The sequence below is a fragment of the Pseudorca crassidens genome, chromosome 2 (genome assembly GCF_039906515.1).
Source record: "Pseudorca crassidens isolate mPseCra1 chromosome 2, mPseCra1.hap1, whole genome shotgun sequence".
NCBI lineage: Eukaryota > Metazoa > Chordata > Mammalia > Artiodactyla > Delphinidae > Pseudorca > Pseudorca crassidens.
In genome coordinates, this window is record NC_090297.1 from 24696822 (window position 1) to 24717426 (window position 20605).

At 55.2% G+C, this 20605-nt stretch overlaps 1 protein-coding gene across 1 annotated transcript; it reads left to right on the plus strand.

The window, feature by feature from the left end:
• The first annotated feature begins 2838 nt into the window (after positions 1-2838).
• On the plus strand, positions 2839-19951 carry SERINC2 (serine incorporator 2). Its single transcript, XM_067725216.1, has 10 exons — positions 2839-2964; positions 9870-10031; positions 10745-10935; positions 11394-11473; positions 11854-11991; positions 13335-13504; positions 15201-15291; positions 15584-15725; positions 17981-18196; positions 19366-19951. The coding sequence occupies exons 1-10, from the start codon at positions 2926-2928 to the stop codon at positions 19499-19501; spliced, it is 1365 nt and encodes a 454-aa protein (XP_067581317.1). The 5' UTR covers positions 2839-2925; the 3' UTR covers positions 19502-19951.
• Positions 19952-20605: the final 654 nt, after the last annotated feature.

Sequence of the window (20605 nt, forward strand, 5' to 3'; positions counted from 1 at the left end):
TGCATGTGAGTCCTCACGGACGGAGGATGGTAAGAGGGATGGGCAAGGATGGGTGGGGGATACTGGGGGCCATGGGGGAGTTTGAGCAGGGGATTGTCCCCATATTACAGATTTGAAAACTGAGGCCCAATGAGATCAGATTAGAGAACCCTTGGGCTGAGTGGCCCAAGAAGCCAGGTCCTGCTTCCTTTGGGATCTGGAGAGTTGAGCATCTGTCTGGGCTGGGTGATGGGCACAGAGGGTTGGACCAATTGACCCCTGTAGGTTTCTCTCAATGGGTGTAGTTTACAGCATTACATGGTTGGAAGAGCTGTGGTGATCCTGAATCGCAACCCTCCACTGAGGCTCCAAGAGGATGGGTGACTTGCCAGGATCACACAGCTGCTGACAGTAATCTTGCCTTTGGAGGTGTGAGAGATAGAATGATTCTGGTCCCTTGCAAGAGATTCAAGACTGGGAGAAAAGTGGGTGGGCTTGTCAGGATACCAGGGAATGAAGCTTCTTTATCCACTTCCTCATTTCATCTCCTCACTACTCCCGTGAGACAAATGGAGCAAAAACAATTATCTCCATTTTACAGATGAGAAGCATGAGGCTGGAAGAGGAGGAAGCACCAGGAGAAGGCTACAGAGTGAGTTGTCTGCAGGGGGTCTGCCCCTCCGTGCAGGGCGATGTGGGGATGTGAGAGCCCAGCTCGCCTCCATCTTGGGCAGGGTGAGGCCAGGACAAGGCAGCACATCACCCTGCTCTGGAAAACTTCAATCTAAAAAATCAGAGGGGGCTGTTTCTCTACACTTGCAGGTATATTAATCCCTCCCTCCTTTCGGATAATTGCCTGTTTCTTAGAACGCTTTCTGGATGCTTGGAACTGCTCTGTGAGGTTAAGTAAGATAACCACTCCCATTTCAGGGTAAGAGAGAATTGATCTCCAGAGCGGCAGAGGGTGTGAGAGGCAGTGACAGAACAAGAGTCTCAGCGAAGTCGTGGGTGTTTTCTACTGGACCAGTTCATGGAAAGGGACGGGTTGAGGGATGGAAAATTCGGCTCTTGGGGCAGCAGTGTCAAGAGGAACTGACCCTGGGGTGGGTGGCCGTGAGAAGGGCTCACTTCAGACTGCTAGGTGGCAGATTGAGGACACTGGCCTTGTGGTAAATGTTCAGGCATTCATTCATTCAGGAAGCATCCACTGCCTTAGTGTGCCAGGCCCTGTGCTGTGCCCAGGGCAAGGGAGGGACCGGCCAGAGGTGAAGCAGACAGTCCTTGGGTGGCTCAAAGTCTCCTGAGGGTCTCTGACTAGGACTGAAGACATCATTGGACAGAAAAAGAGGCTGACTGGGTATTGTCACCTCTGCTTTCAAACAGAGGCAGTGAGATGTCGGGGACAGGCCTTGGGTTCTGAGATCAGGGCCAGATTGGGTGGTCTTCTAGCTCTGCCCTTCTGAGCTGTGTGGCTTTGAGCAGCAATAATAACTAAGCACAATAGTCATAGCTGATGTTTATTCAGTGCTCAGTTTACGTCTAGCACGTCACTTTACTTCTTTGAACCTGTTTCCTCATCTGTAAAACGGAATGGAGTAGGAGTTAGTCTACTTCTCAGGGTTACTATAGGGCTTGAATGGGACCATGTAGGTGAAAGAGTTTGGTATAAGCTTGAGCTGTGTGGTAACTTTAGTTATTTGTGGGGCTGTAAAGGGGCCTCGTGTTGTAGAAACACAGGGAAGCAGGAGGATATTTATTCCTAATGGAGCCAGGTAGTGGTTTTGGGGGAAGGGTGTTTCTCTTCACCAAAAAGATATGCGATTGTGAGCAAGGCTTTGAAGGGTAGAGAGGGGGATAAAGAGAAGGACTTTCCAGGGGTCGGGTATCCTGTGTGCAAAAGTGTGGAGGAGGGAAAGTGTAGGGTATGTTTGCGGAACAGTCCTGGTACAATGAATGGCTAAGCCTGGCGCCCCATGAATCACCAAGGATGCAGTCAGGTAGGATCTTTGGCCCCGGGGCCAGCTTTGAGGCAAGCAGATTTCCTTCCCTAACATTATCCCATCTACGGCTGAGTGAGGAGCGGGCTGGAGGGTGAACCGAGAGTGATTACAGAGCCCTGCTTCTGGGTCTCTCCCACCTACCTCTAGGGGACGGTCTGGCAGGAATGTGACCCACCCACCCCTTCTGACCTCCTTAGCTGGGGGTCAGGTTCGGGCATCCCTGGAGCGATGAGCCGGGTGGCTCTGGGGAGCATGTGGCCCAAGACAGGAGTCAGTAGACCTTAAAGAACAGGTGGATGGAGGGGAGGACAGATGAAAGAGAGGGAGGACAGACGAAAGAGTGCGAGGCGGGGTCTTAGGAGTAACAGGCACAGGGAGCTCACACTTGGCAAGCATCTCCTATGTGTTGTACCAGCCCTTTGAGGTAGGTACCCTCACTTTACAGATGGGGAAACTGAGGCTCAGAGAGGTGAAGTGACTTGCCCATTTCTTTGTCCAGTCATTCATCATTCAACGCTTATGTATTGGGCAGAGGCTCCGTGCCAAGCGCCGAGGAGTCAGGGGTGACCATCTCTTGGCTACTGTCCCCTGCGGTGGGGGTCCGGGGGAAGTGTTGTGAGGTCGCATTGCGACCTCGTCGGCACTCGAACCCAGGTTTCCAAACCATCACTTTGGATCCGGACACAAGCCCCGTTGCACGGCTCGCGCGGCCGCTGGAATCCCCGGTACCTCCACTTTCCCTAGGGTCCCACCTGCCGCACCTGGCCCAGGTGAGTCCCGGGAGGTCCCGAGCGCCGCCGGAAGGCGGCGAGCGGTTCCGGCAGGTAGGGCGGGGCGGGGCCGGGGCGGGGCTGAGGGCGGGGCCAGCCCGCGACGCCAGGAGCCCGACCGGATTCCGCGCCCTTCTGCCCGCGCCCCGCGCCCTGCGCCCCGCGCCGCCGCCGACATGGGGGCCTGTCTGGGCGCCTGCTCCCTGCTCAGCTGCGTGAGTCCCGCCCCCGGCGCCCGCCCCCGCCGCCTGCCCCTTCTTCGGCCTCGCACTTTTGTCCTGTCTTCTTCCTCCAAATAGTTTCTTCTTTTGCCTTCCTCCAAACTTGTCTTTCTGGGCCCGCATCCCGCCTCCTCGCCCCTCGGGTCGCCCCTCTCACCGACTTCCCCCGCCCCCATCCCGGGCCCGCGGGCGCCGGGGACAGCTGGTGTCCGGGGATCGGGTTACCGCGGGGGCGGGGGTGGGGCGCGCTCGGGCGGGGGAGGGGGTGTCCTGGGCGGGCGCCCCTCCAGGGAACTGGGGAGACTGAGGCCCAGAGCCCGGGGCGGCTGCGGCCCCAGCTGGCTCAGCTTGGAGTCGTCCTGGCAGTGCGCCTCTGGTCTCCCTCCCGGACGCTCTCTTTGTGTGGCCTGCCGGTCCCTGTCCCTCTCTGCCGTGTGTCCTTCTCTGTTTCTCTGGCATTCTGTCAGTTGGTCTTTCTGTCCCTACCCGTCTGCCTCAGTTTGTCCATTTGTATGTGTCTGATATCTGTCCGTTCGTTTGTCCGACTGTCTTTGTCCGTCTGAAGCCTCTCCATCTGTCATTGTCTGTCTAGACGGCTCCGTGTCTGTCCGCCGGGGTCTGTCTGCCCGTTCAGTCTGTCAGTCTCTCTGTGTCTTGTCTTTGCTTCGTTCAGTCTGGCTCAGGCTAATTCCTGGGCACTTCCCCAATGAACCCCAGACGCTTGCCCTCTGGGCCCCAGAGCCGAAGTTGGGGGAGGGGAGGAGGCCTCCTTAGCTTTTCTAAGCCGGTCTTGAGTGAGGGGTGCGGGTTACCACCGCCATCGGCCCAGCTCTGGGTGGGAAAACCCGGGAACTGAGGGAGGTTGGGGTGTGTGGGGGAGGGATTACCTGGCCGTCTGCTCGGGGACCTGGGGAGCAGCCAGCAGAGGGGAGGAGCGTCCGCCAGACCCCGGCTGGGAGGCCCCTTCTCTTTTCTCCTTTCCCAGCCCCCTCTCCCTTCCCTCTTCCCTTCATGAAATCTGAGGTTCATTCAGGCAGCCCCCTCCCCCTCTGCCCCACACAAAAGATGAGCAGAGAAGCAGGAGGGGGAGTCTGGTGGCTGCTGAAATCCCAGTTTCCTTTGTCCCTGATTTGTGCGACTGTGTTAGGATGGGGGTGTAGGAGTGGACAGATATCTGCACAGAGAGGCTGCATAGTGGGTTCCTGAACTCTTGTCCTCCCTGGGCCTCTATTTCCCCATCTGTGAAGGGGTGTGTGTGTGTGTGTGTGTGTGTGTGTGTGTGTGCGCGCACACCTACGGGAGGGGGAATCAAGAGCTGGTCCCTGAGATCCCTGCCTGCCCAGTGAAACCAAGGTTTGGGCTAGGGCTCTGGCCAGAAAGGGTTTGCTTCCTGATGGGGGAGGGAGAGTTTCCTTGGAGTTGACCAGAATTCCATCAGGCTGGGCTATCCTGGGGATGGGGGGAGTGTTGAAGGGAGACCTGCCATTTCTCTGTGCGTCTGTCTCCCTGTCTACCTCCCTCATAATGCTGTTGGGAAGATTTAAAAGTGCCCCGCCCTGTTAGAGTAAGTGCTCCAAATAGGAGGTATTGTTATTATCATCTTAAAAAGGTGGGTGAAGACTTCCCTCTGGAGCCAGTTGCTGGTCTCTGAGTCAGACGCCTACAATGCTGAGTCAGAAGGCACCTGACAGGCCTGCTCCAACCCCCAGTTTACCGATGAGGAGGCTGCAGCCCAGAGAGGTTAGCTGACTTGCCTAAGGTTGCACAGTGAAAGGAGGAGGAACTGCACAGTCAGGATTAAAATCTGATTCCTGGTCTAGGCTTCTGCCCACACCTTCCCTCCCTTCACATCCTGGATGCTGAGGGATAGGGTTGGCACAGAGTGGAATTGGCAGGTTCGCTTAGGAAGTATCTAATATCTGCAAGGGACCTGCCCCTCGGGGCAGGGGCCTCCCCTTGGCGTTCTGACCTCTGACATTTACTGAGTACTTACTGCATGCCAGGTGCTGTGCCGAGCCCTTCACCCCTGCCATCTCATTACGCACCCCACCCGCCAACCCCATGACATAGTTATCCTATTTTACAGATCATGATACGGACAATAGCTGCCGTTTACTGAGTGCTTACTGTAGGCCCAGAGCTCACAGCCCAGAGCTGTCCAGTGGTAGCCCAGGCCCAGCAGTGTAGTGAGCACTTTGTATGTACCCTTTCATTTAATCCTCACAACGACCCCAATGAAGCAGTGAATATTATCCCCATTTCACAGCTGAGGAAGCTGGATCAGAGAGGGAAGATGATTTCCCCACAGCCACACAGTATTAAGTGGTACAGTTGGGCACTACTGGATACCAATAACAACTTGTTTCAATGGACATTGCCCCACAGGAGTGAAGTTCTAAGGGGGGGTTGCCAGGCATCTTTAGAGGGAACATTTTGGCATACATGGGTCGGTGGGGAAGACTTTTGTCCCTCCTGCCGTGACGCATTTGCGTCTGCCTCTTGGTCAGATGCAAATGCGTCACGGCAGGAAAGGGACAAAAGTCGCTCTCTTGGTCAGCATTTGGACTGGGCTGAAGGTGAGTCCTGGCTGGGAGGAGATGAGATGGACCCACTAGGGATGGGAGTCGCCAGCCAAGCCAGCACATGGTGAGCTGGATGGTCAGCGGATACTTAAGGAGGACCTTCTACAGTCGAGGGAGTGTGAAAGGCCTTTGGCTCAGACCCATTGGTCTTGGTCCTGGCTTGGCCTCTTCTCAGCGGCGTGACTGAGGACCTCTCTCCTTGTCTGTAAAGTGGCGAGAACAACGGCACCTGCCTCTCAGCACGTCAGGAGGGTTCAGTGAGACTTAGTTAGCATGAAGCTGGCGTGCGGCGGCTGCTCTGTAAGCTCCCGCCAGTGGTAACGTGCTGGAGACCACTTTCGAGGAATGGGGAACCTAGTGAAACCCAGGGCTGTCTGATGGGCTCCAAGCCACCTCACTGCCCTGCCCAGAGGCCCATCTTATGGCTGAGGAAACTGAGTCCCACTTGTCTAAGGTCATACTGCCAGCTGGTGGCAGAGTCCAGACAGGGCCCTCTCCTCTTCACACTGCGTGGGGAAAGGAAGTATGCTTTGAGTAGTCTTGGGCTGACCTCTTCTCTCCTGTGTTTGGTCTAGTGCTAGGGTGGCTCGGCCAGTTATGGGGTGCCACGGAACCTCGCAGCGTAAAGACTCGCAGACCCCGGGCTCCTGAGTTCTGAATTCTCCATTCTGAGAACCTGGCTGGTGCTAAGATTCCCCCGCTCTTATTTCTGGTGCTTTTCCATTGCTGCCTTTCCCCTGAGTGCATTTGTGGAGGGGGTGTTGTAATCTGAGTGTGGGAACAGTTTGTAGTCTGCCTTGGCCTTTCACATTGCATCACAAGCATAGCCTGTGTTGCTGTCAGTCTAGTGGCTTTCATCTTTCCAGCCTCTATAACATTCCATGGAGTCAGTGGGCCACCGCTGTCCCCTGGTGTTGGGCAATGAGGTCATCTGCAGTTTCCTGATAGTCTAATAAGCTCATACAACCTAAAGCTTCGTGCCTGTTTTAGTTTTTTTCTGAATTTAACATTTCTATTTTTTGATAATGAAAATCAACTTTATCGGGGTATAATTTATATTTAACTATATTTAGTTGTATATGCCCATTTAGGTGTTCCCAGCACATCTGCTCCATTCAGCAGAGAGATGCCTCTTAGGGATCATGATGTACCATGATGTACCACGATGTAATGATGGATATTTAGTTATTTTCAGCTTTCCCCTATTATTTTCCTCGTGGGAAGTGTCACAGTGGACTTCCCTGTGTACATGTGTGCGCATGTGTCTGCCTTTACTCCCGTGGGCTGGTATTTCTATAGGAAGAGGTTGTGGTAGGAGTGATCCCCAGAGGTGGAGTGGGGATAAGAATGTATGAACAACTCCAAGGAGGCTCCAGAAGCAGGGGCGGGGGCTGTGTGTATTGTTCTCTCCCTGACCTGGTCTCTCTGGCTACCAGCCAGGCCCTTGGAAATCCTAAGGTTTCAGGTATCAGGAATACCTGGATTCTGATCTCCAAAAACCACAGTGAGTTGAAAGGCCAGGCTCCCTGACTGCAGTGTGCAGCTTTTCTCGTGTCTCAAATGTCTCAAATTGAAATGGTATCAAGCCAGAGCTGGACCCTGACCTGGGTACTTGGGCACTTGGTTCCTGAGATCATACCTGTTGGCCTCCCTTGGTTTTCTTGGGCACTGGAGGGATTGTTTTCATCGCTGGGCTGTTTTGAAATTTAATGAGTGCCATCAGTGACTTAGCAGGCCCTGGTGCAGACAGACTTGAACTTGAATCCCAGCTCCTTAGCTCACTTGCTGTGTGACCTTGGCCGCATCACCTCTCCGAGTCTCAGTTCCCCACTTGTAAATGGGAAGTTACAACACACTTCATAGTGTCCGTGAGGCTTAATCTAGACAAAGCCCTTATCATAGTGTCTGGGACAAGTAACTCGTCATAAAGGGAAGCTGTTACTGTTATTACTTGAATCTCAGCACTGCTGTTCGCTTACTGTGTGACTTCTGGCAAGTTTCTTAATCTCTCTGATCTCAGAATGCTCTTTACGGTTTACAAAACACTTCTTCTGGCATTTGCTTATCTCCTCACCGCCCCCGCCCTCCTCCAAGGTAGTCATGAACAGGAGTCAGGATTGGGGTGGGGTTTGCAAGATACAACCAGAAATTGCTGGATGATTTGGACCACGAGGGAGAATTTCATTCGGCATTCACTTAGCAACTGTGCTGTTACTTGGCTTTGTGGGTGAGAGAGATGGGTAAGAAGGAGCATTCTCAGGGGCATTTCCAGTCTGGGGGAGAGGTGTGGGGGATACGGGAGGGCAGCTGCCCCTCAAGCAGAGTGTGCTCTACCCCTTGTGACCAGTCCAGAAAGCAGGGGACGGGGCCTCCGAGGAGCAAGGGGCCCTTTTTCAGCCTGCTCTCCACAAAGCTGGTCACTCAGCATAAGGCTGTTCCTGTTCCTCCGGCTTTGAGAGGTGATGCCCAATGGCAATGGATGCCCATTGCTCGTGGGATGAACACGAGGATCCTGCACATGGCTGCCGGGCTCTGCCAGCCTGGCCGACCTCACCGCTCGCTTGCTTATGAAGCTTTGGCCATAGAGACTTCTTTCCATTCCTCCAACGCTCAGCTCCTGTCCGCCCCAGAGCTGCCTCAGGCTCCGTTCCCTCTGTCTGGAACACTCGTTCTTCCCCTTGGTCAGGAGGGTGAATCCTCATTGTTCAGCTCTCAGCTTAAGTGTCACTTCTTCCAGGAAGTAACCCACTACCCCCAATCTAAACTAGGCCCCCGCCGGTCACTCTCATGGCAGCACGTATGTTTTCTTCTTCACACTCACCATGACGGGTGTAATGACTTACTGAGTATCTTTCCTGCCCTTGGAAGCTCCAGGATGGCAGAGCCTGTGTCTTTCTTGCCCTCCAGACTCTTAAATACCTGAATGAGGAATCAGGGCTGTTTGAGGGAAGAGAAACAGTGAACCAGATGTATCTGGATGTGGGCCCACTTCCTCCAAGGCTGGGCTGTAGAACTGGCTCCCAAGGGATGAGTCTACAGCTACGAAAGGCGTGGCATCAGCAGCCCCTAAGTGATTTCAGCCAGTCCTAGGGAGGGAGGGGCTGACGGAGGGCAGAGGAGCTGGAGACAGAAAGGGCTGGACGCCTCTGCTGTCCCAAACTGGTGCAGCCCCAGAGCGGGAAGTCACAGCCACCCACATTCTTCATTCCATTCATTCAACAGATGTTGATTTATCAGCGCTTGCTCTTTTTGAGGTCTTAACATACGTCTGGTATGATGCCAGACGCTTTACATTTGTTCAGCAGATAGTCACTGAGCTCCCGACGACGTGCCAGGCACAGTTCCCACCCCTGGGAATACCATGGTGAACAAAACATCAAAACCCCTTGCCCTGGTGGGGCTTGCACGCTAGCAATGAGAGGCCGGCAACACGAGTAAACTGTGAAGCCAATCAGGTGGTAGTAAGTCCTACAGAGAAAAATAAAGCAGGGAAGGGACAAAGGGAACCTGAGTGAGTTACAATTTTTTTTGGTCGTGCTGCGAGGCTTGCGGGATCTTAGTTCCCCGACCAGGGATTGAACCCGGGCCGTTGGCAGTGAAAGCACGGAGTCCTAACCACTGGACCGCCAGGGAATTCCCAGGGAGTTACACTTTAAAATCCCTACAGGACTTTCCTGGCGGTCCAGTGGTTAAGACTCTGCGCTTCCACTGCAGGGGGTGCGGGTTAGATCCCTGGTCGGGAACTAAGATCCTGCGTGCTGCGCAGCGCTGCCAAAACAATAAAAATTAAAAAATAAAATAAAATCCCTACAGTATTTCATTCTTAGAACTGCTATGTGAGAAGCAGGTACTGTTAGGATTCCCATTATATGGAAGAGGAAACTGAGGTTCAGAGAGCTTGAGTGAGCTGTATAAGGGCACATAGCTAATCAGTGAAAGAGCTGGCCTTCCGGATTTTTTTTTTCCACTCTGCCTCCTCCTAAATAAGAAGCACTGTGACCCCAGCTCTCTCGCCGAAGCCACAGTAACACCTGAGATAGATCCAGGTTTGAATCTGGGTTCCGTTGCTTACTGGCTGTGTGTCCTTGTGGGACCCAGCCTCTTCCAGCCTTGGTTTCCTTGGCCTCTCCCTTGGGCTTGAAAGTTAGATGGGGTGACATCTGGGGAAGAGGTGTCCCTTCGTGGTGTGGCACAGGCAGTCTCTGCGTAGGTTTGGAGATATTGAGCGGGCAGCGGGCAGTGGGTGGATGCTGCATGCTTGGGCGGGGAAGGGGAGAGGAGACCGGAGAGTAAGGTGCCATCCTGGCCTCCCCGCAGGCGTCCTGCCTCTGCGGCTCTGCCCCCTGCATCCTGTGCAGCTGCTGCCCCTGCAGCCACAGCTCCACACTGAGCCGCCTCATCTTCACGGCCTTCCTCTTCCTGGGGGTGCTGGTGTCCGTCATCATGCTGAGTCCCAGTGTGGAGAGCCAGCTCTACAAGGTGAGCCACCTGCGGGACCTGGCCTCTGGCAAAGGCTCAGCTACCAGGGGGCCCAGGCTTGGGGGCCCAGCTGATCAAGAGGTGGGCAGGAATGCCAGTGCACCGATGATCCAAGCTTGACGATGGAGGGTCGTTTCTTCATATTGGGAGGAGGGTTTGAGCCTTATTGTTTCTCATAAGCCTTGGTCCCCTTGGGAAGTGTCATGAATCATTATCGCCATCCCTGCCAGACACTGGCCCAGGGTAAGCTCTCCCCACTTTAATGCATGAGCCCAGTTTGAGGGTCCTAAGTCTTCCCTTCATCTCAGTGTTTCATAGCCAGTGGGATAGTTAGGCCGGAGGTTCTGACATACTAGTGTGTACAGAGCATGAATTCCCTGGGAAGTGTGCCAGTCATGCAGAATCTCAGACCCTGCCTTAGAGACTCTAGTTCTGTAGGAGAGGGGAACCTCCGGGGATTCTGATGTAGCTGGTGGGCGGAGAGCACTTTGGGAAATCCTGCCCTGGACCGTGCCATGCCTTCTGTTTGTCCCTGGGGGGCTCACTCATAGGGCTTCAGCCGCAGAGGTGGGTGGAAATGGAGATGGGCCATGGGTGGAAGTGGGAGGCTCGGGTGGCCCTCCTGGGAGAGCCTCCTGCCTGGCGGCCTGGGCAGAGTCAGCCCGGGTTCTGGGTGGGGTGGGGTCTTCCAGCTGCTCTGTCTGTCTCCACAGCTGCCCTGGGTGTGTGAGGAGGTGGCCGGGTCCCCCGTCGCCCTGCAGGGCCACATCGACTGTGGCTCCCTGCTCGGCCACCGTGCCGTCTACCGTATGTGCTTCGCTATGGCGGCCTTCTTCTTCCTCTTCTCCCTGCTCATGATCTGCGTGCGCAGCAGCCGGGACCCCAGGGCTGCCATCCAGAATGGGTGAGGAGGGGTCCCACCTGCACCCTGGGCCCCTCCCGCTGTGGTTTTCCCTATCCTCGGCCTGTCTCCAGCAATCTCCAGACCCTAACCCTCCGACTCAGGGGCCGCTGAAGCCAGGAGGGCACAGCACAGAGGTCGGCTCATCTAGTAGTTCCCATTTCTCAGATGAGGAAGCAAAGCTCAGGAAAGGCAACAGCATCCCTAGGGCCGCACACCAGTTTAGTGACACAGTTGGGGTTAGAGCCCAGGTGACCGTCCTCACCCATCATTGGTCCTTCCCTCTGCCCCTCGGGGCTTTTTCCAGGGCCAGGACAGATTTTCTGTGCCTGTCAGACCATCAGGAAGTCTCTCTCACCTCTCCCAGTACCTGCTCTTCAGGGTTGGGGTTCTGGGGGTCCAGCCTTCTTCTCTCCCCCTACTCAGCTTTCTTGTCTGTCCTCCCCCTTTCCCCACCATAGGTTTTGGTTCTTTAAATTCCTGGTTTTCGTGGGCATCACCGTGGGCGCCTTCTACATCCCTGACGGCTCCTTCTCCAACAGTAGGTGGCCCTGCTGGGGAGGGATGGGGGCTACCAAGGGTGAGCGTGCTGGCCCCCAGCACACAGACCCCAGACTACTGGCTGGGTCCTTGCCTCCCACCCAGGAGAACAGGACTCTGGTGCTTGGCCACATGGCCTTTGGGCAACTCGGGGTTGGGGGGACCCCCTTTGACCCCGACCCACACCCTGACACAAGGCATCTCTGTGCGTGGCCAGGGGCTCCTGAGGGCGGGGACTTTGCTGCTTCTCAGTGTCCCCAGTACAGGGTGTGGCACAAATGACTGTTGAATGTATAAAAGTGAGCGTGAGAAGAGACCCAGACCCAGGGGCTGCTGCGCCATGGCTGGACCCCCTTGCCTCCCTCCCCTCTGCCTGCCTAGTCTGGTTCTACTTTGGTGTCGTGGGCTCCTTCGTCTTCCTCCTCATCCAGCTGTTGCTGTTCATCGACTTTGCGCACTCCTGGAACCAGCGGTGGGTGAACAAGGCTGAGAAGAGCGACTCCCGCGCCTGGTATGGAGGTCAGTGCCACCCAATGGCCTCATGAGGGGGCTGGGCTACCTGAGGAGTTGGGGCCGGGGGGTGGTCCCTGAAGCTGGACAACGGCCTGGAGGGCATCTCGAGCTGCCTCCTAAGGGCAGGACCTGAGCCGTCCGTGTCACGTGGAGGGAAGGGTGTGTGGCAGGGGCCCGCTGACCCGGGGTGGCTGAGATGGGGTCAGATGAGAGCTGCACTGGAGAGTTCAGAGGGATCTGGTTGAGCCAGCCCTGCAGAGCGAGCCACGAATGACACCTGGTCATTGAAACCCCAGTGGCAGAACGGGTCCCTTTTCAGTTCTTCTGAATTGATCAAGAAGAAAGGCACTCTTCAGGGTTGATTTGATTTTCACACCTCCCTGATCACCAGGCATCTAGTTCACTTTTTGAGAGATTGTTCTCTATTCATTGTCTTTTTTTTTGGCTGCGTTGGGTCTTTGTTGCCGCGTGCGGGCTTTCTCTAGTTGCGGCGAGTGGGGGCTACTCTTCATTGCAGTGTGTGGGCTTCTCATGGCGTGGCTTCTCTTGTTTTTGTTTTTGTTTTTTCTTTGCGGTACACGGGCCTCTCACAGTTGTGGCCTCTCCCGTTGCGGAGCACAGGCTCCGGACGCGCAGGCTCAGCGGCCATGGCTCACGGGCCCAGCCGCTCCGTGGCATGTGGGATCCTCCCGGACTGGGGCACGAACCCGTGTCCCCTGCATCAGCAGGCGGACCCTCAACCACTGCGCCACCAGGGAAGTCCCCTCTATTCGTTGTCTTTATTTTTATGGTGACCTTTTTTACGGCAAGTGAATCATTTTAGTTCAGGGTGGGGCAGGAGCTCACAAAGCCTGGGTGAGGGACGGAAGTTTTTTTGTTTTTAATAAATTTATTTATTTTAAATCTTTTCGGCCGCGCTGGGTCTTCGTTGCTGCGCGCGGGCTTTGTCTAGTTGCGGTGAGTGGCGGCTGCTCTTCGTTGCGGTGCGCGGGCTTCTCACTGTGGTGGCTTCTCTTGTTGCGGAGCGCGGGCTCTAGGCGTGCGGGCTTCAGTAGTTGTGGTGCACGGGCTCAGTAGTTGTGGCTCGCGGACTCTAGGGCGCAGGCTCATAGTTGTGGTGCACAGGCTTAGTTGCATGTGGGATCTTCCCGGACCAGGCCTCGAACTGTGTCCCCTGCATTAGCAGGTGGATTCTTAACCACTGCGCCACCAGGGAAGCCCCCAGGGACTGAAGTTTAGTAGACACTCCTTGGAGGAGGAAGTTGGGGCCTGAGACCCAGTGCACTGCTCGACAAGGGATGGGGGTCCTTGCACCTCTTGACCCACCTGCCGCTGCCCCTCCCTGCCAGGCCTCTTCTTCTTCACCCTCCTCTTCTACGCGCTGTCAGTCGTGGCCGTGGCACTACTGTTCATCTACTACACCCAGCCTGGCGCCTGCTACGAGGGCAAGATCTTCATCAGCCTCAACCTCATTTTCTGTTTCTGCGTATCCATAGTCGCTGTCCTGCCCAAGGTCCAGGTGAGCCTGCCTGTCTCTGCTCCTCGGTGTGTGGGACTTCTTGTAGGAACCTTGGGGTCCTGGGGCCAGGACTGTCAGTCACAGAGGCTTGGGCCAAGAGTGTGGGCTCCCAAGTCAGCCTCCCTGGGTCAGAGTCTTGACTCGCATTTATATGCTGGCTGTCTTTGGGAAAGTGCCTTAACCTCTCTGTGCCTCTTCCGTCTCAAATGTAAAATGGGAATAATAACACTATTTGGAGTTATTCTCAAGATTGAGACCATGTTTATAAACACTTAGAACAGTGCCTGGCATATAGATATTAGAACAATGAACATTTAGAACAGTGCCTGGCATATCCATCAGACATTGGCTATTGTTATCATTATTTTGATGTCATCATTTTTTTCATGCAAATCAGGAGAACATTAGGAAGGGTCACCGAGTGATGATTCCTAGACACCTCAAGAAGTGGTGTTAGAAGGTGCAATTCCACAGTTTCCAATCCCAGACTATCTGGGATGATGGGTGGGAGCTCCCAAGGTAATCACTTGTTCTTCAGAAGAATCCAGTGGTATTTCACAGTTTGGGATATCAGCCCACCAGGTGTTTCAGAGGTAGCTTAGATAGTCTTTGGGGGTCCTTAGCAGAAAGGTTGGGAATCTCCCTTCTGGCCAGAGCTTCCATTTCCCAGTAAGAAAACGGAAGCCCAGAGAGGGTGATGCCTCTGTTCCAGGTCACACAGAAATCAGTATTCATTCAGCAAATACCTCTTGAGCATCCACTGTGTACCAGGCACTCTTCTAGATGTTGGGGATACAGCTGTGAGGAAGAGGAGGAATAATAATAGCTAACAGTTAATGACATCTGTCATGTTATTAGTCCTTGCACCATCATCATCCCCGCTTTCCAGATGAGGAAACAGAGGCTTAAAGGAGTAAAGAGACTTGCCTAAGGTCACATGGCTAGTAAGGGGTGGAGCTGGGATCTGAACCCAGGCAGACTGGCTCCAGAGACGGTGCTCCTAATCATAGAGTTCAGATTCATATTTTCAAGCGTGTCTGTGTGGTGAGGAGTGGGGAAGAACAACCGACAGGAGACGAGGCCAGCTGAAGTAATTTTGGAGAATAAGTGCTATGTGGAAAATAAAAGAGGGTATGGGCTGAAAGGGAGGTGGGCAGGCAGGGCCGGGGTCTGCTGCAGTCAGGGTTTTCAGAGCCTTTTGCGGGGGTCCTGTTTGAGCTGAAGCCTGAATATAAAGACACTGCTGGTGCAGAGATGTGGGGGAGGAATATGTCAGGGAGAGGGCAGGGCGAGTGCAAAGACCCTGAGGTTGGAGAGGATTTGGCAGGTTCCACGGACAGAGAGGTGACCACCATGTTTGGGGAGTAGTCAGCAGGGAGGGCTGTCGGATGAAAATGCAGATGGGGTAAACGAAGGAGGGCTTTAATTCAGAGTGTGAAGAAGTGCTGCCCTTGAAGGGTTCTCAGCTGGGGAACAAGTCGGGTAATCTGTTAAGAGAAAAAATTAGGACTCTACCTTTGGGTGGGCGAGGTGGCAGTGGGTGGCCCGGGTGGTATGTTTTCCCAAAGGGTGTGGGGTGGGATGGCCCTAGGGTGGTGGGGGTTTCTGAGGTCCCCCGGTCGGGCGTGGCTGGGCTGGGTGTGGGGGGGGTGTACCCAGGTTTGGCAGGAGTCACACTGTGGGCTGCCCTTGCCAGGACGCCCAGCCCAACTCGGGTCTGCTGCAGGCCTCGGTCATCACGCTCTACACCATGTTTGTCACCTGGTTGGCCTTATCCAACGTCCCCGGTGAGTAGAGGCCTGGGTTCCAGGTGGCCTGGTCTTCCTCCTGGGCTGGGGACCCTCAAAGATGACGGGGACATTCCCAGCCCATTCCAAGACTTAGTCCTTCGGGGAGGTGGGAGGACCCCATCTGTTCCTGGAGCTGTCTCTGTTTTGTCTGCTGCATGCTGTCACCGGGACTTGAGTGTTGGTTGTGTGTCTGTCTGTCCCTTGGCTGTCCATCTGAGCCCATCCTCTGGGCTCCCTGGCTACAGACCTGGCCTGCGTGGGCTGAGGGTGGCCATGCTCCCCTCCCCAGACCGGAAATGCAACCCCACCCTGCTGACCCACTTGGACAATGGGACGGTCCTGGAAGGCCCTGAGGGCTACGAGACCCAGTGGTGGGATGCACCGAGCATCGTGGGTCTCATCGTCTTCATCCTGTGCACCCTCTTCATCAGGTAGGGTGGGGCCTGGTTTCTGGGAAGGAATCGTGACTGGGAGCCCTGAGGCACAAGTGACGGGAGGATATGGGCGCTGGGACACCAAGCTGGAAGGCGCCTCCACAGGCAGCACATCCAGCCCCGGCACTGCGCTGGCGGGGAAACTGAGCCCCTCAGAGGGCACAGAGTGACTGGGCAGCGGAGGTGGGGCTGAGCCCTGCCTCCTGGCCCAAGGCCTCTCCTGAGCCCGGGTTGCTGTGTGCCCAGCTCAGCCGTGTGCAGGCAGCTGTGGTGCCAGGGCCGGAGGCTGGACGGGGGCCAGCGGGTCCAGGCTCCATCACTCACACCTGTGTGTGGCCGCTTCCCCTTTCCAAGCTTCAGCGTCCTTTTCAGCTAAAGGATGATAACCTCTAATGCCCAGGGTGGCTTGTGACCCCACAGTGTCCCTTGAGAAAAAGCAGCTCATTCTTAAGATCACATGTGCTCTTAAGAGCACATTCTTGAAGGGGTCTTAGCAAGTGCTTATCAGCGTGGACTTGAGCCTGGCACCCTGGGCAAGTCTCTCAGCCTTTCTGTGCTTCAGTTTCCTTATCTGTAAAACAGGAATAAAAATACTACTTACTGCATTGGATTGTTGAAGAGTTATGAGGAGTTAATATGTACAAGGCACTTAGAAAAGAACTTGGCAAGCAGTAGGTGCCAAATAAGTGTTTGCCATTATTGCAAAGAACTATTAATATTTGCACAGCTGGGTGGCTGGGAGTGGCTGTTTTGTGTCACCAGACGGTAATATCAAGTATACTTGTTGTTGACACTGGCAGACTCAGGTATTGCCTCCCTGCGGCCTGGCATTTCTCCAGGTGCCACTTTGTGTGTCTGCACCTCCGCCCTGATCTTTTCTCCCCCAGTCACCCTTCCTGGGCAGCGCCCGTTTGCCTGTAAGCAGCACACCTGCTTCTAGGCTCCTGGGCTAGAACATTTTGAGGCTGTTTCACGTTTCGTTTTGTTTTCACCTTTTTCAAAACATTTTCTCCTAGTGGAGTTGGGGCAGTTCACAAACATCTCTCTTCTTTGTCCTCTCCTTTGATTTCTCTTCCAACCCGGAAGGGCCCACGTCACCTCCATCTTACGGATGAGGAGACTGAGACTTGGTGAGGAGCAGCCACTTGTCCGAGGCCATGAGCGCACAGTGGCCGTGGTGCTGGAGCTCACTTCCCTGCCCCCGAGCTCTATCCCTCCCCATCCCCAGCGTGGGCGCAGAGCTGTGCTTCCTGATGCTTCTAATACACCTCCCTGGCCTTCAGTCACTGGGCTGCACCTTGGAGAGCCCACAGATCCCATCTGTTCTTAGCACAGTTCTTAAAACCCAGGAAGCAAGGAAGCATAAACAGCCACGAGGGCAGGGACCACTGATGATCGCTCTTGCCCCCAGCTGGATGGCCCAGATCTAGGCTCATGTGCACTAGATATCAGCACAGTATTTGGTGATTGGGGTCAACTGAAGCTCAGCAAGGGGTGATTTTTCAATTTGATGGAATGGGCTGGAATCCAGGCCTTTGTTCACTTTTTTCAGGATACAAGTTGGATCTTCAAAATTGTATATGTGTCTCAAACTATTAAATGTAGTTAAAAACATCAAGACCTCATTGTAGAAAAGCAGTGACAGAAATCATTACTATTATTCTCTCTTTATTACAAACATAGAGAAAGGGGAGGCAGTGGGTAATGCTACTTAGCTAAAATGAATAAAAGGTAAACAAATGTACCAGCAAATGAGCATTCTTATGAATATTTTTAATGAATGTAGTACCTGGTACGATCCTTTGCGGTACTAAGTTCTCAACACGTGTTTGTGCAGATGGCAAATAAACAACCAAAATAACAGGGGCCGCTTATCTGGTTTCTACTCTGTGCCAGGCACAGTGCTGGGCCTTCAAACACCATTACTCCATTTAATCCTCCCAGCAACCCTATAAGGGAGGTACTGTTATCTCTGAATTTACAGACGAGGAATCAGAGGCTCAGAGAGGTTAAGTGTCTTGCCCAAGGTCACACAGGGAGTAGGGGTAGAGTTGAGAGTCAAGGCAGTTTGTTAACTCCAGGGCCCAGGGCCTAACGTCCAGGCCGCCGGCTCCCGAGGCTCTGGGACCCTGGTGCCCATGGTCATCATGGCCAATGCCGTGGTGCGTGAGGCCTCCTGGCACTGCCCACCCACCCACCTCAGTGGTGACGGCCTGACAGCCACACGCACATCCTCCCCTCGCCTCCCCCAGTCTGCGCTCCTCGGACCACCGGCAGGTAAACAGCCTGATGCAGACGGAGGAGTGCCCGCCTGTGCTGGAGGCCACGCAGCAGCAGCAGGTGGCGGACTGCGAGGGCCGGGCCTTCGACAATGAGCAGGACAGCGTCACCTACAGCTACTCCTTCTTCCACTTCTGCCTGGTGCTCGCCTCTCTGCATGTCATGATGACGCTCACCAACTGGTACAGGTGTGTGGACGGAACCGCAATGTCCGCCGTGCGCGTGCCACTTCCCTTCCCCTCCAGCCCTGCACTGGAGTTTAAGACTTGGGCATGGAGGTGTCTCTCTAGGACCCTCCAGGGAGCCTGCCTCATCAGTACCCCGGTTTCCCTGCCAGTGCCTAGTCCACGCAGTAGCTGGTACCTTCGCTAAGTGCTGAGAAGTGGGAATCACGGGAGGTGAGGCTGGGCCTGTGCAGGGCAGACCAGGTTTACAGATCAGGGTGGTGATTTGGGTTATGGGGTCGGATTTGGGATTCATGGTTTGAGGGTTAGGAGTAGGGTGTGGGGTCAGAATCAAAGTCACAGGGTCAAGAATAGGAGTCCTGAAGTCGAGAGTTGGGATTGGGGCCATATAAAGTAACAAATTTGGTCATTTGGTTAAAATTGGGGTTACAAGTCCAGAAAGCCAGGACTGAAGTGACCAGGTCAAGGAGCTAAGATCAGAGTAACTAGGTTAGCGGCCAGAACTGGGGTCACAGGGCCAAGGGTCAAAATTGAGGTCAGAGATATCAGAACTGTGGTCATAGGGTCAAGGATGGGGTTATGGGATTGAAGGTCAGAGTCAACGTTAGAGGTCAGGACTAAAGTTAGGAGCTTCTGGGTCCCAAAGTCAGGGACCAGGAGTGCGGTCACGGAATTAGGATCACAAGGTTAGCGACCAGAATCAGGTCACAATATTATGCCTAGGACTTGGGTCAAGGTTGGAATTGAGGTCAGGTTCAGGTCTATGGTACAAGGCCATGAGCTCTATGTAGGGTCTTAAGGCCAAGTGTCAAAAATATCAAAGGGCTTCCCTGGTGGTGCAAGGTCAAGAGTCCGCCTGCCGATGCAGGGGACACGGGTTCACGCCCCGGTCCGGGAAGATCCCACATGCCGTGGGGTGGCTGGGCCCGTGAGCCATGGCCGCTGAGCCTGCGCGTCCGGAGCCTGTGCTCCACAGCGGGAGAGGCCACAACAGTGAGAGGCCCGCGTTTCGCAAATAAATAAATAAATAAATAAAAATCAGAGATGGGGCTAGAGTTTACAGGGTAAGAGCCAGAGGTGAAGTCAGGGGTCGCAACTGGATCCTAAGGTCAGGGCCGGGACTGAGGTCACAGCGTCAGGGCCAGGCTCACTGGGATGATGGTGTGTTCCAGACCCGGTGAGACCCGGAAGATGATCAGCACGTGGACCGCCGTGTGGGTGAAGATCTGTGCCAGCTGGGCAGGGCTGCTTCTCTACCTGTGGACCCTGGTAGCCCCCCTCCTCCTGCCCAACCGTGATTTCAGCTGAGGCGGCTCCCTGCGGCCAGCCCACCTGGTGCTTCGGGGCTCAGTGACAGCAGGCTGAGCGCCCGCCGCGCCTCCGGGACGTGCCTCTGAGCTGGGCCGCTCTGTTCTTAGTGCCTTCAGGGAGGAGGAGCATCAGGCCCCTCCCTCCCGCTGCCCCCCCACGCCCACCATGGAGCTGCCTCCTCCTTCCCCTCACCCCCATTCGCCCACTCTTGCCCTCTTGGGAAAAAAGGGCCCCTTGTTCTAAGGCTCCCCAGGAGAGGGTCCTGAAGGAGGGAAACACTGAGAGCTGCTCAGAAAGCAGGAGTGCTCACCGCGATGGGGTGCCCAGCACTGGGGCCCGGGTATTCCTGACCATGTACTCCAGGACACCCCGTCCCCTTCCTGGGCTCCGTGCCTTACTGAGTCTCTAAGACTCTGCCAATAAAGAAGCCGGTGTGTGTGCCTCCCATGTCTGTGCCCTTCCCCCTTGGCACGGGCCCCATCCCATCTGGGCCCAGTGCAGGGGCTGGGAACAGAATGTCAGGGCAGAGGGGCTGAAGGGCCAGACCATGAGGGGCCTTGAAGGTCAGACAGAGGGGCCCTGGCTCTGTCCTCTGGGCCATGGAGAGCCTGTGGGCTGGGGCTATAGAGGAAGGAGGGGCTTTGGCAAAAGGGAGCCTGGGGGTCAGAAAAGGGGGCCCTGGAGCAGTGTCCATATGCGGGGTGATGAGGCCAGAGTCGGGGTGGAGAGGGGGCTCACGTGGGGAGGCTGAGAGGCTGGTCTTCGGGCCATCTTACCAGCGCCCATCCTGAGGTCCTGCCCACCTCTGACCTGCCTCTAGGGTCCTCCTGAAGAACTTGTCACCACCCTCCACTTCTCCCTGCTGTAGACGTTGGCCCCTGCTCTGGCCCCAGGGTGTGGTGGGGAAGAGTGTGCGCTCTAAAGTCAGCCAAGCTGCCTGGATCCGCTGAACTGCAAGAGCCATGGGGCTCCTGTGGGGCTCCGGGCAAGTCTTCCCCTCTGGGCCCTGGCTCCTCATTCAGCAGATGGAAAAACGCCACCTGTACCCAGGCTGCTGTGAGGCTCAGGTGAAACAGGTTACCCATTTCTGAAGGCGCACAG

Coding starts and splice junctions, on each gene's coding strand:
- SERINC2 (XM_067725216.1), top strand. CDS start 2,926: ATGGGGGCCTGTCTGGGCGCCTGCTCCCTGCTCAGCTGC. Junction 2,965..9,869: donor CCTGCTCCCTGCTCAGCTGC/GTGAGTCCCGCC, acceptor GCCTCCCCGCAG/GCGTCCTGCCTCTGCGGCTC. Junction 11,992..13,334: donor CTCCCGCGCCTGGTATGGAG/GTCAGTGCCACC, acceptor CCTCCCTGCCAG/GCCTCTTCTTCTTCACCCTC.